Source organism: Thalia democratica, chromosome 7 (genome assembly GCF_965202585.1).
Source record: "Thalia democratica chromosome 7, ktThaDemo2.hap1.1, whole genome shotgun sequence".
In the NCBI taxonomy this organism is placed as follows: domain Eukaryota; kingdom Metazoa; phylum Chordata; class Thaliacea; order Salpida; family Salpidae; genus Thalia; species Thalia democratica.
This window is the reverse complement of record NC_139171.1, coordinates 34,500,745-34,516,042: the sequence shown is the minus strand read 5'-3', so window position 1 is coordinate 34,516,042 and position 15,298 is coordinate 34,500,745. Positions and strand designations below refer to the sequence as shown.

Genomic DNA, 15,298 nt, shown 5'->3' with positions numbered 1-15,298 from the left:
TCCTTTGAAAAAACTGCTTAATTTTCATCAGTACTAAACTAGTACAACACTTAAATGCGCAGAGAAGACAACCAACTTTTATAAGATCAAGTGTTTTCATGTTTAGGGCAATATAAACCTAATTAAATTTTTTCTCTAATTAAAGTTTTCTAAAAAGTGTTTTTATTAAAACTTAAATTAATCAATTGTTTTCCTAAATAATTATTTTACTTATACTTGGAATTCAAATTTAGGTTTAATAGAAAGTGTTATTTTTTCATCATCAATTTTTATTTATTTGACACCTAATAAACATTTACAGACTGATACAAAACAAAAATATAAAAATTTATTTGAGTATAATGCCTTATTTTGTTACTATACGTTTTTTAATAAAAAAGGATCAAACAAAAACATTTTAGAAAGCTTTTACTTTATATAATTTCAGGTTAAAAATTCAATTGTTGAGTACCAACTTAACAGGATTACTCTTAACGCTAGTATTGAGTACCAAGGCTATAAATGTTATAAATATCAAGATTTATGTAGACAATTTTTGTTGACAAAATAACATATTAGAAGTAATCATAAACCCAAAAAAGAACAACTTAAATCATACTTGCCAGATCTAAAATTTCACTAATTGTAGCAGTCAAATTAAGCCTGTTTATTTTTTTTTGTTAGTTTAATGTCATTTAATATTTCAAAACTCAGCGTTATTCTTAAATAAGTAAAAAGAAAATGGCAAAACTTTTTAATGAAATGCTGGTGAGAAGAGTCTAAACTTGACAGTTTAATTCCAAAAAAAAGGAATAAATCACCAAAAAAAGCTAAAACTTGTATTACTATATAGTTTTTTTCATTGTTATTAAAAATGATTTTATTTGTTGTTGATATTATCTACATTTTTATCTACTAACTTATTTCTCTTAAATTTCTACTTTTAAAAGCTATGTAATTATAAACTAAAGCTAAAATTAGTAGCTATATTTTGGCTGTTGTCAGAAAACTTTGTGAAATATAACAACCCATATGACATTTTGAGACCTGAATTTGTCATTATTAGGACTATTGAGGAGACAAAGTCACAAGGAACTACTGTTTAAGTCTACCCAAGCTAGGTTAAGTAAGTTAGCACTGCATATGTTTGTGTATGATCCCAAAAACATCTCAGCTTTACTGATGATAGCTGAAATGTTGCTACTATTTAATAGTCAAATAAAATTTCATTAAAATAACATTTGAACTTACAAACTTTTAAGTTTATTATGAATTAATTATGAATGATTTCGTTAAATGCAATTTTTGAATGTATCCACAAAATAATTCTTAGTATTAATGTAATGTCTGCTTAATTAGGCTAAAACACTAATTCCTTAAGACTACTTCTACCTAAGTATGGAAAAAACCAGAACCTAAAGTCTCACGTGAATTGTTGAATATGATCATCCCGTGCCTAAGTCAGCCTGACTATATTAATAAGCCTCAATTTTTTTTTAGCCTGTGTAGAATATATTGTGCATACAATATATTTTGGTGTGTATTAAAACACTTTAAATAAAAAAATACATATAATTACATGAAACACCTATCTTATTCTATCTTTCAAAATATTTATAAGTATTAATATGTCATACAACTGTACAGACAACTAAACCTTAAAAAGTATTTTTAACAGTATTTTTAACCTTAAAAAAGTATTACTAATAGGTTAACACACTGCAACGGAGCTATGAAGATCAAGAAATAGTTAGTAAGAGCAGGACTGTAAATTTATGCCTTTAGACCAGAGTTACTAAAAGTAGGCCAAGTGACCTACTTTGAGGCCATGAACAGCAAAAGGGCTAAAGGGGGGGGGGGGGGGCATGAGGTCATAAACTACACTATATATTCTGGAGTTGATGATGAAGAGCAATAAAAAAGGTCTTAGGCAGTTTTAATAGTAGGTTTTAGAGAAATCTTGTTGGAGGTGGGCATAGCTTTATTAATTTCTTTAAAGGGGACCTTTGAAAAAAAGTTTGGGAAACCCTGTTTTAGACTTAATATTAAAAAGGTTATAGTGTATAACTTTATTATGTTTAAGTTTTTTTTAAGGTAGAAAAACATCAGAGAACACACTTTAATGTTTTTCTACCTTAAAAAAAGTAAAAATAACAATAAAAACTAAGTAGAGCTATCAACAAAGCAAAAAGTTTGACTAAAGAACAAAAATTATTCATTTTAATTTAACAAAAATGAAATAGTAGAACATAATTTATACTACAAATATCAAAACATTTGAAACTAAATTGATTCAAAATAACTGCACACAAAAAAAAACTAACAAAAAACTAACTTAAGTTTTCAAACAATTTCAAAACTAGCTCAAAATTGTAAAATCAAATAAACTAGCCTGAATCAGCCTGATATAGCAATCTTTCATAGATTTGTTTAAAAAATTAAAATAATAATATTACATAGTTTCCACTCTTTGAATCAAATAAAACTGCTGAGTGACTTAAAACTGCCCTGAGTCATAAGTTTTTTTCAAATCATTGAATAAAAATGTTTCACTTCTGGCACAAACTACTTATGCCTCATGTTCATAACCATATAAGTAACTAACATTATAAAGTATATTTAAATTGTGTACTTTAAACAATATGTTTATATAAGCATAATTTAAAATAAATTACTTAAAAAATAAATTAACTTGTAAAACAATTTTTTTTTAATTACTTCTGTTCTTTATTTATTTGTTTTTTAAATACAAACCACTAAGTAGTAATGAATTTTTATAGAACACTAATAAAAAACCAAATGTATGTAAATTTTAAAACAAATAACTAAAAGGAACGTACTTTTCATTTAAAAAATATGAGTCTAACCAAACTTGGATGTTTACTAATTTAAATGGTTACTCAGATATTTTTCAGTTTAAATTCAGAAATATTTTTTGGTATTTAGATCTTTACTAATTTAGCTTGAGCTGTTTTCAAGCAAGTATTTTTTCATCTTGAAAATTATATTAAGCTTCAAAACCATATTCAGCTTCCTTTATCACTCAATAAAATTTTCAACTAAATAAAATAAATCACTGTAAATTGTTTACATCTGAAAAAATTGTAAACTCGGATCCGAGTAACTTTTGCACATAGTCACTTTTATAAGTGAAGTTACTTTGGCACGGCATCAGTTTAGTACCCTGACCTTAACCCTAACTCTTAACACTGAACCTAGACCTAACTGACCCTAAACGTAACCTTGTGCAAAAGTGACACTTATGCAAAAGTGAGGACTTAAAGCAACACTTGTGCAAAAATGACCCTCTGTGCAATAGTGACCCTACGAGCAAAACGTGTCCGAACTCGAAAAAGATGTGTAACATTTGTATGTTTTCTACAGTTAATTTATAAATCTCTGATCAACTCAAACTTTTAATTTTATAAAGAAAACAATGTTTCACGCGTATGAACAAAATCTTAACGAGATCATCAGTTAAACAAAATCTGTAAAAATATTTATATAAACATGCAAGAAGACATTAGGCTAAACTTGAAAAAAACTGGCATTTATGTGTAAAAAAAACCTAAACAATAAAACAAATTAAACTTATAGGTAAAAGCTATCAATTTAGAAAAATCATAATGTTACTAGGTTAGTTTATGTTAAGGTTAGAAAATAAAAGCTAACTAATAGTATTATAATCTTAAAACTTAAATAATTAAATATACTCACAATTAGCAGGCTTGTAAAATATGTGAACAACAAAAAAAAAACTCTAAATCTCTGATCGACTAAATTTGAAAAATTACTTTAAAATAAATAATGCTTCAAAAACTTCTACCCTTATACTTTTTTAACCATTATTTTTACTTAAATAAAATGAAGTTGTTATTTTTAAATAAACTAACGGTTAGATAAATGTATAAACATTATATAAGTGAAAAACTCAATATTATTCAACAACGTTATTAAAGTTTTAAACGTTTGAAATGTAATTAAAAAGAACGATAACTTTATAGTAGTTTACTATTTGAAAAAAAAACTGTTTTAAAAACTTATGTTATTAAATTCATGTTCTAAAGATTATCTTTTGACTTAATGTAACTAAATTGCCTGTTTTATTTAAACAGTATTATCTTAAAATATTCTAAAAAAAAGAAAATACCAATATTTTTTTATGTTTAAAAACTATAAATATCTAATTTTATAAACCTTCTATTGCATATTTTCCTAGTAATAACAACGCATACAAAAAATCTAAAAAAGTTGATTTAAAGACCTGGGTGAAGTAAAAGACCTATTGGATAATAAATGTTATAATTAACTAGTTTGATTAAATTTAACGTATGTTAAGTATTAATAAATATCGTTTTTAATCATACTTTACTGCCAAAATAATATTTTTTATCAAAACTTCGCTATACATATTTACTAGTAGTGTTATAATATAGGACAAGAGCGTAAAAAGTTGGTTTTATTTACCGATTTTTTTTAATATGTTTAAAACAATCTATATCTTCCTAAATTGATACTAAATATAATTTGAGAAAAAATCTAAATCATAAACAGTTTTAAATGCTAACTGGTACCCAAAATAAAACTAACACGAAAATCATTCAAGTTAAATTTTTTAAAATATAATAGTTTTTTTAAGTTGACTACTATTGATCTGCTAGAAGTTCACTGTAAATTTATGCTTTTTTATTTACAAATTCAGCTTCTCTAACACTGGTTATATCGACTATCTTGGACTCTGCCGCATCAAAATTGATGTTAAAATTTTAATTTTTTTTTTAATTAAAGTTAATTAGTTTTATAAAGTTTAAATAGTATCAACATTTGGTTTTTCTTAAACCTGAACTTCTAATTCACCGCTAATTATTGGTAAAACCTCACCTACATTACCACCTGTTGATAGGTTACGGACGTATTCGCGCAGTGGTTCATTATGCTCAATAGCGAGCTCCATTTTCATCGTGCTCTGAGTGATATTGTATATATATTTAATAGTGACATAGCTACCTATTGTTTTTACTGGCTGTGCATTTTTAAAGCAACCATAAACTGTTTGATTGTTATCAACAATATTTGCTGGTACTTTAGCATGTTTACGCCTAATGGCTTGTAATCCATCGTAATTGTCTTTTCAAAAGAGAAAATGGGAATAAACTTAAATATATTTTTACGACAGTCAGACGATTTTTTCGTAATAGTTTAATTGGCGCACGAAACTTGAAAATTGTTGTGCTCGTAATATTCAGGTAGATATTAATCTGAAAACAGGGACTCTTTTTGTAATAGTAACAAATTCTCCGTCATCATCCACGAAAAAATTTCCTAGTTTTTTTTATCTTCAAATATTTGAAAAGAGCTCTGCTATAAACTTCACCGGTGACTCAAATGTTCTACTTTGTTACCTCAACAGTTATGTAAAATTTTGCTAATTTCAAAGAAAAAACTTAAATAATAATGCATTCTAAACTTAAGTATTTTCAGTAATAATTGCAAGTTATTTTCTAATAGCTTTCATATACAAAAAATAAACAAATGCTGTTTAGAATTAGGAAAACAAATTTTGTTGAAAATATACAAATGGTAATGTACAGTCCTTGGCCAGATTGAATCGCTAACAGAAGCCTGCGAAATAGTTTTTGAGCTTTCAATTGTGTATATAAAATCGTATAGATATTTAAATTTACCAAGAATAACTACAGCCAAGTGTAAAATTATCCATGTACAGTTGACATCTAAAAATAGTTTTAAAACACGCCGTTGTGAAAGCATAAAGTTCTAAAATAAGTGAATAATTACTAGTAACTTTCGTTCACATTCACTCTCTTTAGACTGTCATTGTAATCTTGTAGAGAAAAACCACTTTTGTTCGAATCTTGGAAAGTTCGTTTGTAACTTTTCTTACCGGTCAGCACTTTGCTTTTAACCAAAATGGCGTGTATTACTTCAAAGATATCCTTTCTAAAGAGAATACATATTTTCTTAAGAAGTGGGTTTTTATGACAGTCAGAATTTTTTCTTTTTTCAACCCGTAAAAGTTTAGTTGACGTAGGAAGCTTGAGAACTGGTTGTGAGTGAAACATTCAGGTAGCGAATGTTGTGACAACTTGTTGTTAATAATCACGAGCTTTCCATTATCATCATCATCAACGAAATAACAATCTGGTTTGTCTTATGTTCCAGTATTGAAAAGAGCTTTGTTACAAAGTTTGGACGCTTTTGTGCTATTTTTTTAAATATTATTTAATCTAAGTAAATATATACTGACAAGTTGAATTTTACGTAAAAAATAAGTAATAAGTATTAGACAAGTTATATTTTTTTATTTATTAAGTTAACTAAACATTTTAAAGTTTTTTTTGCATCTTTTTAAAAGAAGTATACATGTAATACTAAATAACTAAGTAGAGTATATATATTACACTTTCAGAAGTAATGACTAATTTCTTTGTAATTATTTATAATGTTTAGAATTTACTTCTTTGTTTTTATGTGCACGGTTTTAAACATTTTGAAACACTTTTAATCAGTCTTATGATAAAGCAAAATCAAACTTTCGAACTCTTGTATCATAAGAAAAGATAGAATAAGACTAAAGTTTAAAAAAATCTTTAGAGCTTTTAATGAATATTTTTTTGTTTTTATACATTTGATTTTTTTTTTAATTACTCAAAATAACGTTTTTATTTTTTTAGATGAATACAATGAAAGGGTCGGATCTTGGTCTTCGAAATAATATTTGCTTGACATTAACTTTTTGTTAATTTTTATTTACACAACTTCTCAAATACACTAATACTTACAGAGGTGTAGAAACTGCAGCCGTTTTTTTCTAAATTACTGCACAGAAAAGTTGTCAGGTTTCTATCAGCAAATCGCCACAAAAGTAATCGATCATGGTTTTTTAACTTTATACAAACAAATTTTCAATAATTATTCCTGGACATGACGTTAAACTGTTCTGGTGTATAACTCGATAACCGAATGGTTTTTTCGTGCACCAGGTCCTTGGAACAAAATTTTTGAGCGTATTTTGTCGCTCAATAAACAATATAGTATATATTCTGAACTTTTTGTTTTTTTGAAACTTAGGCATACCAGCTGTACGCGTAGTAAATAACAGAGTAGATTATACAAAATAACTGTGTACAAAATATTTAATGTGTTATTATTTTTTTCCAAATTAAATATGTATTTTATTTAAAATTCCTTAAATATTTTACTTTTCAATGATTCTAAAGCTTCTCAAAAATATTTGATTCCAATAAACTAAAGTATAGCAAGATTAGTTTTTGTTGTACTTAAGATGCCTTATACATAGTTTACGTTTTTTTTTGTCTTCAGGAATTTTCTGTGTACAGCTTAAAAGTTTATGAACCACTGCAATACAAAAAGATAAAGCTACTAACAAATTTATAAATAATAATTACTAAATTGATACTTTTGGCTAAATAACCCGTTATACATTTCGGTAAGGTTTTAAATAAAATTCTAAGCCGAGTTTTATTAAACTCGTTTGGTTTTTATACCTTTATGAACTTTTTTTTCATCAAAATTTTAAAACAAATGTATACTTAACCTCTGCATTTTTTTGTTCAACTTTAAAATTCAAATTCTTGTAGATTTTAAAATAACAACAACAACTTATATTATAAGTACCAACTTTTTTTTATTAATTTGAACAATATGTAATCTCTTTTCCCTTAAATTGTTGATTAAAGTTTTGAAAACAATTTGTTTTAGTGTCTATATTCTGACTTAAAAAGTAGTTTTTTTTAATTGTTTGAAAATAAACTAAGATAAACATTTTGCTTCAGTCACTTAGTTTGTTTAGTATGTGAAAAACATGCTTAAGTAGTTGTTGTAAACAAACTTACTGGTTTTATGACTACGGTTGCTTGTATTTCTGATATGATATGTTTGACGTAAGAATTTTTTATCATAGTATTTAAAAACTTGTAGATTAGATGACTGTTTTATTGTGATGTCGTTTTTATCTATAGTTACTAATGATGTGCTTAATTTAAAATAAAAACTTTTTCTATACAAAATCTACTTATAAAAATAGCTTCAAAAAAGGTTACAAATCATAAGTTTATACTGGTAAAAACTTTGGTAGCAACAAGAATTTTTTTTACATATATGTTAAACAATATAACAATCATAAGTTACAATTTGTAAAATTATCTAATACTTTGGGTTAGTTTTTCCTAATGTAATTATATACTAGTGTTTAATGAAATACTTGAGTTAGATTCTCATTGTTTTTGTTTATTTGATCCGGATATTTTTTGAAATCAGGCTTAGGCCTGATCAGAATATTAACAAAGAAACAGCCAGATTCCTTAGATTACTAAAACAAAAGCATAATTATAATAGTTTTTTTTTGTGAAACGTTGTATAACAGTGGTAATTTTTTTTAAACCTTAGATTTGCTTTATAAAACATAAGTATTTTTTTGATGGCGAAACAATATAGGACCAAGCTAACGAGTTCGCACTTACATTATGATTGAATTTACTGCGACCAAGTTTAAATTTAGACGTTTTTAACAAATCAAGCGTATTTTTCCTTTTTTTTTTTGTTCTTAGTTAGTCAAGAAAATTGTTCATAACTTTCCTAAAGCTATTTTGAAAGGTCTTTTTTTGTTAACTCATATTCACTCTTATTTGGTGTTAAGTTCTCTGAAGAAGAATTGGAAGAATATCAATGCTGATGTGACAGCTGAGCACTTACAATTTAGTATACGTTAGTTTGTTTTAACTAACAGCGTTACGCTACTAGAGTGATTTTCGTAAAAAAAAACTTTAAGTTAAAATGGTGAGTCTGCTGGGTATTGTCGTTTGATAGACATAATTAACTTATAGCCACACTTGCCAGAATTCTAGAAGCAAACAGTTCTGAACACTAAATGATCGTTTGTTTGTTCATCATGCCCTAGTAAATTTGTGGCAATATTGTTATTGAGATTTGGCAACTATGCTCATTAGAATGCTTGTTTTTGCTTTGTTTACACCGTCGTTTCAACTGTTGTACATTTTTGAAAATTATTAGTCTATTGAACGACAAAACAGACGTTCAAAATGTTTGGTCCTAGGACCTGGTGCACGAAGAACCTTTCGGTTATCGAGTCGCACACCACTTGGATACCTTTTAACGTCTTGTTCAGGACATCTTGTATACCTCGACATTGCAGAAATGTTTTTGTATATTGGTTGTTCTACGTTTAGTCATTGGTCTTGATAAACATTCTTATATGACAGAATGTATTATACCAATTTTTATCTTAGTATTTTTCTTTTTAAGTTTTATAATAGATTTATACTTTTTTAAAAGTTTTTAAAGAAAAAATCCGAGCCTAAATTCTTAGAGAAAACATTAGTACTTACACTTGAACTTTACACATGTTTATTAACTAATACTATAGTTGTGTAAAAACTAAATGTAACTACAAAATCTTTAATTATAATTTTAACATCTTAATAAACTAATGTAAGTTATTATTAAGCTGCTTTGAAAGTCTTAATAACACTTGAATAAATTAGTGTACTAAAATGAAAACTTATACGCTTTCTTACAACTAAATTTCTAAAAAGAATAAAAATTACACAGCTAATGTCAAACTTTCAACTTACGAAAAAGTTTTACAAAGTATTTAATTTATTTTTAGTTAACCTTTAAGGTAGTTTTTTTTTATTTAATAAAACTAGTTTTCTTTCATTTAAGTGTTTTAAAACAGCATTACGACTTTATCAAAATTAATAATTTTAGTTTAGTTAGTGTTTTTTTGTTAAGAAATTTAATAACAAAATAATATACATAAATTGCAACGGGTATCAAGTTTAACTAACTTAATATTTAAAGATTATTAAGTTTTAATAAAATAAAATAAAAAATTAAGGTAAAAGCTATTTATATCATTATCTCTAAAAAAAGAGTTGTAAGTGAGAATCAATTTACCGATTGTATGTATCAGTATTTTTTAGAATACTAAGTTAATCTACTAAATTAGTTTTAAAACAGGAAAAATGATAAAGTTTTATATAAAATAATATTTAGTAGTAAATATGTGTTTTTAATACAATGTATGAAGCATTTAAGTATGTTAATTTGTAGTTTTAATACAAAAACTTAATTTTTGTAACTTTTACTTGCATTTAAAAAACAAATGCTCTGAAAATACTAAGTATTTTACTAATTAATTCTGCACAATATTTAGAATTAAGTAAAAGTTTTTTTAATTTTACTGGTCTAAACAATTAATATTGTAGAAAACTTAAGCGTTCTCGGTTTTTATGAACATAACGTTTCAAATAAAAATTGTACATTTAAGTTTTGATTATCTGTTCAAAGTTAGCTTTTGTTATTCCAGTCTAGATTACTGACACATCATTTAAAATGTGAAGAAAAAATGTTTTACTTCTAGAGATCATAGTTTTCTCGTTTAAAAGGTAGAGAAAAGCTTTTGTTTTTTATTTCAAATCAAACTTAGTTTTTCATCAAATTAGTATAAAACAATTTATGTATAATTACTTAAAGAAAGAAAAACTTTTTTTAGTTTATCACTTTTTGTTCATTTTAGCCTTCATTTATTTAACTATATTTTATTGTGTTCATTTATACTTCAGATATATTAGTTTTTAATCAATTTTTATATATCAATTTATTTTAATCAAGTGTTTCTTTATCATATAGCATGGTAAGTATATTTTTGCAGCTTTAACTTTGTTTTGTATTAGTATTATTTTTAAAAGTATATATGTCAATTAACTGATTGCAAAACTAAAGTATTAATTAATTTTTTTCAACTTAATTTTTTGATAAGTTTTTTTTAATTTTTTAGATTTAAATTAACTACTTTTTTGTAAAAAAAAATTACATCTAAATTGCCAAACTTTATGTAATGTTTTATTTTATATGAATTGTTATACATTTTAAAGTTTCACAAAACATGCTTTTTAATTTACGGTTTTGTATTAACATTTTTGTTATAACATAAATATTTAATATTTCTAATCTAGGTGGATAATTTTTCAGCTGAACTTGTTGAAGGTTGTTTTTTGTTAAATTACAGTTATTTAATGTTCGATTTTAATCTTCGATTTATTAATGAACATTTTTAGTACAAATATTGTTCATTTGTTTTTAGTTATCAAAAACTATAAAATAATATAAATGCAAAACGAAATTTTTTTAGTTTTTATAAAACTCAACCACTTCAACTACATGGCTTAACTTTTTTATAATATATTTTATTGAGTATCTGTAACATTTTAGTAAATGTAAACTTTTTTTTAATTTTCAAAAAAATGTTTTGGTGTATAACTTTCTTAAGGGCAAAACCGTCTCTCGTACTTAGTTATTAAACAAAATTTAGTACAAAAAAACTTTGCTTGCATGTAAGCTTTCCTAATAGGCAACATGCAACCGTAGCCTAAGAAATAAACTTTAATTGTAATTTTAAAATTAATTTTAAAATACTCGCGGTTAGTTTATTGAGCTTGAATATTTAAACGATTTATGTTAAAATTAACAATATCGTTAACAATTTCCAGAATACAAGGCAGCTTTCAAGTTGCTCGACAAAAACGGCGATGGCACAATTGACACGAAGGAACTGTCGACCGCGATGAAGGCATTCGGTATCGACCCGACTGAAGCAGATGTTAAAGTTTATTTTTTCAATAATGAATGGAGCGTTACATTTAATTAGTTTCAAAAGATGAAATTTTAAATGTTCGGTAAAATTGTATAAACAGTAGCTCGAATTGGCTCTGCTTTTAATGAGCTATTTTTTTATTTTGAAAAATAACGTATCGTTTTTAAGTAAAATTTAAAGTCTCAAACAAATGTTTAGTACTGTCATCAGTTTAAAACAAAATGTTGCGATCAATTATTTTTAAGTTATCTATTTTAAAAATTCAACAGCATATCAAAAAATCGATAAAAAAATTCTGGGAAACATAGTTTTCTTAACCTATATGTTATTGTATGAATAATTTATTTGTATTCACACAACAAATTTGATAAGCTAAGAAATTATAGATGGAAAATTAGGAAAATTAAGTCGTATAACGTATTAATAAAACGCTTTATTGTTTTTGCACCCTTTTAAGTATAAAAACAACGATAATTGTTGAAGTAATTTTTTCAAAGTCGAGCTTGCAAAGTTAAGTCCTACTTTTTCAACAAAAGTTTTTTAGTTGTTTTTCGAACTTACAATTGTTTATATTTACTTTAAAAACTAATTTCAAACATTTAAATACTTATGACAGCTTAAATTAATTAAAGGATTATAAGTAAGACATACCCTGTCTAAACCTTTAAGCCGAGATTAGATATTTCTTTTCAAGTTCATTAATTGAACTTTATCGTTCATTTAGAGATTTATATTAAGCTTTATTTACAACTTATAATTTTTTAATTCATTTTCACAAAAAAGATCCCTACCAAATTTTTTTATTTTACTTAAAACAAAACTAATGATGTATTTCAAAACTCAATCAAAGTATTTTGTTACATAAGACTACCAAAACAGAAAGAAATAAAAAAACAATTTGTTCTAAAATTTCTTTTTTTTTCGCTAAATGTTTCAATGCACGATCAATAGATGAATAAAAAAGCAACTAACTAAGTTCACTCAAGTGAAAAATAATTAAAAACATCAATTGTGACCTCATTGAGGCTGAATTTAGTGCACTTGAACGCCAAGAAAAACTTAATTAGGTCGACGACTTCTAACCCTTTGCAATTTGATTTGAAGAATTTCAATCGCTCAATATTTACAATTGTTGCGCTTAACTTGCTGTTTGGAATTTTTTCATCTACTTTTGTCTTTTATAAAATGTTTACTTTTTAATATTTTAACTTTGTATAACGTTTAAATCTAAAGAAGTTTTAGTAACAAACAGTTAAATTTTAAAAACGTGTGTATTTCAATAATGATATTTTTAAAACCTTTTAACTACAACGTAAGCTAGTTTTTTTTTTTTTTGCTTGGAACTATTTATAACAAAGTAATTTACTATTTTTAATCCATGATTTTAAAATGGTTTTTGCTAACATGTTCATAACAAACTTTTATTGGGGTTTTAGGTTTATTGATTTATCCCTAAACCTCTTAATATTACCGTTAAAAAAAATTATAGAGATAATTTGCAAGCAACTGCTATTTCAATAAAAATTGTTTTTTTTTAATGCGTAAAATACAATAAACGGATATTAATTAGTAAGTCTTAGAGTAATAATTTCTACTATAGTTGCATTTTTAAACCATTTTTTAATATTTGAAATATAAGTCTATTACAATACAAACATACAAATTAGAAAAAAAAAGCTTTGTTTTAACGCATGACAAAATTTCAATTCAACTATTGAATCCAAAAATCAATTTTCACAGGAAATTATCGGGGAAGTGGGCCGGGAAGGAAAAGGGTTCGTCACCTTCAACGAGTTCCTCAACCTGATGGCCAGGACGCTGAACCCGGGTGAAAGAGACGAGGAACTGTACACTGCATTCAACGTGTTCGATCGGGTTACAGAGTTTATACAGAACATTAAAAGTAGAAATTCGTGCGGCGAAATAGTTTTTCAGTGGTAAAAACTAAGGCTTTAAGTTTTTATAATATTCGTTTATTTAACTTGACCGTTATATAAAACCTTTTTGGTATGTATAGCTTATACTTTAGTAGTACTTTTAGAGATAAAAAAATTGCTATCCTTTGTCAATTAACCTTGGAAAAAGCTAAATTTAATATCAAATCTGCGACTGGTCATTAACGTACCCGTGCTTATTATCAATTTCACTTATAACTATCATTCTTACATTGATAATTAGTATCTACATCTATTTATGATTTTTGTAGCTTTAAAAACCTAAAACAGTCATTTTTCAGGACGGAAATGGGTTTATTTCTGCGGAGGAGTTGGGAGAAGTGATGAAGATGCTGGGAGAAAATCTAAGTGAGGAGGAAGTTTGGGAGATGATCGTTGAAGCCGATATTGACGGAGATCGTCAGATTAATTATAGCGGTTTGTTGTAATTTAGTTTATTATAAAAAAAAAATATTAATTTGACTACGTAATAGGTAAGTAAATCTTGTAGGTAAAATAAAGTTATTACTATTTCATTTTTTAATCAAAGCTATCAGTTTAAGTGCATTAAAAAAAAAACTATGACATAATTGAAATCAAACATTGTGTATATTACCAACATTTGAGAAAATTATATTTAAATTTCTAGTTTTAAAATTTGTTGTACTGGAATATGTTTTAAATGTGTTTAGAAATACACGTTTTATATCAGTAATAAATAAATTTTGTTTTAATATGTATAACATTTGCTTAATATAATAAATATTTCATACACAAAATCAGACCTGTATATACAAAACATATAAAATAACCTTTTCATATATAAGGTAGTACAATTTTTTAGATTTTTCAAATATTTTTTCATTAATACACATTTTTTTATTAGTTTACATTAGTTGTATTGTTTTTAGAATTCGTCAACGTCATGCAACAACGATAAAAAGAAGGTTTTGTAAAATTTATTTTTTTACTATAAACTTTATTTTTGAATATGTCTATCTGTTTATTCATAAATACCAGTAAACATTTAAAATAAACTTTGTATTTTTTGCTTATTTACATATCTAATAAAAGCTTTGTAAACCTTTCTTAGTATGTTTTCTAAATTCATTAAATATACTCCTTATTAAATATTCACGGCTAGTAACAAACAAAAACTTTTATTTTATAACCTAGAAGTTAAAAGAATTATAATTATTTTTTCTACCCAATACACCAAGCTTTTAGATGATAAAAGCATTTTGTTATGTGTTTTTTTTAAGATCTTTACAAAGTATTCAATTGAATTAAATTTTTGTGTATAATTTTTTTATGTACGCTAATTTGTAATAAATTACTAACAAAAAATTACAGTTGTTGTTTTAATTTAGATTTCGAGTTGAACTTGTTTATGATAGACTGAATAGTGTTTTAATGTTGAATATTGTGTCCTAGTCAAGACGTTAAAATGTTCTGGTGTATGACTCGATAAACGAAAGGTTTTTTCGTGCACCAGGTGCTTGGACCAAACTTTTTGAGCGTTTTTTGTCGTTCAATAAACAATTGTTTTAATTCAAACAAGTGTTTTAGTAACAAATGTTCTGTAAGTCTGAAACAGAAATATTAAACGAAAAATATCTTTACCTAGCTCGAAATATTGTTTTATTATGTAAACTTTTTGGTCTACTAATGTCCTTTCAATACATTTTATACTTAGCTTAGATTTCTTAAACACTTTAAGGTAGTTTTT

The 15,298-nt window shown here is 25.6% G+C and overlaps 1 protein-coding gene across 1 annotated transcript; it reads left to right on the top strand.

The window, feature by feature from the left end:
- The first annotated feature begins 3,605 nt into the window (after nucleotides 1–3,605).
- LOC145841292 (uncharacterized) lies at nucleotides 3,606–14,018 on the top strand. The gene is made up of 4 exons (XM_082948657.1): nucleotides 3,606–3,615; nucleotides 11,532–11,647; nucleotides 13,376–13,510; nucleotides 13,872–14,018. Exons 1-4 carry the CDS (start codon nucleotides 3,606–3,608, stop codon nucleotides 14,016–14,018), a joined length of 408 nt encoding a protein of 135 aa, XP_082804783.1.
- Nucleotides 14,019–15,298: the final 1,280 nt, after the last annotated feature.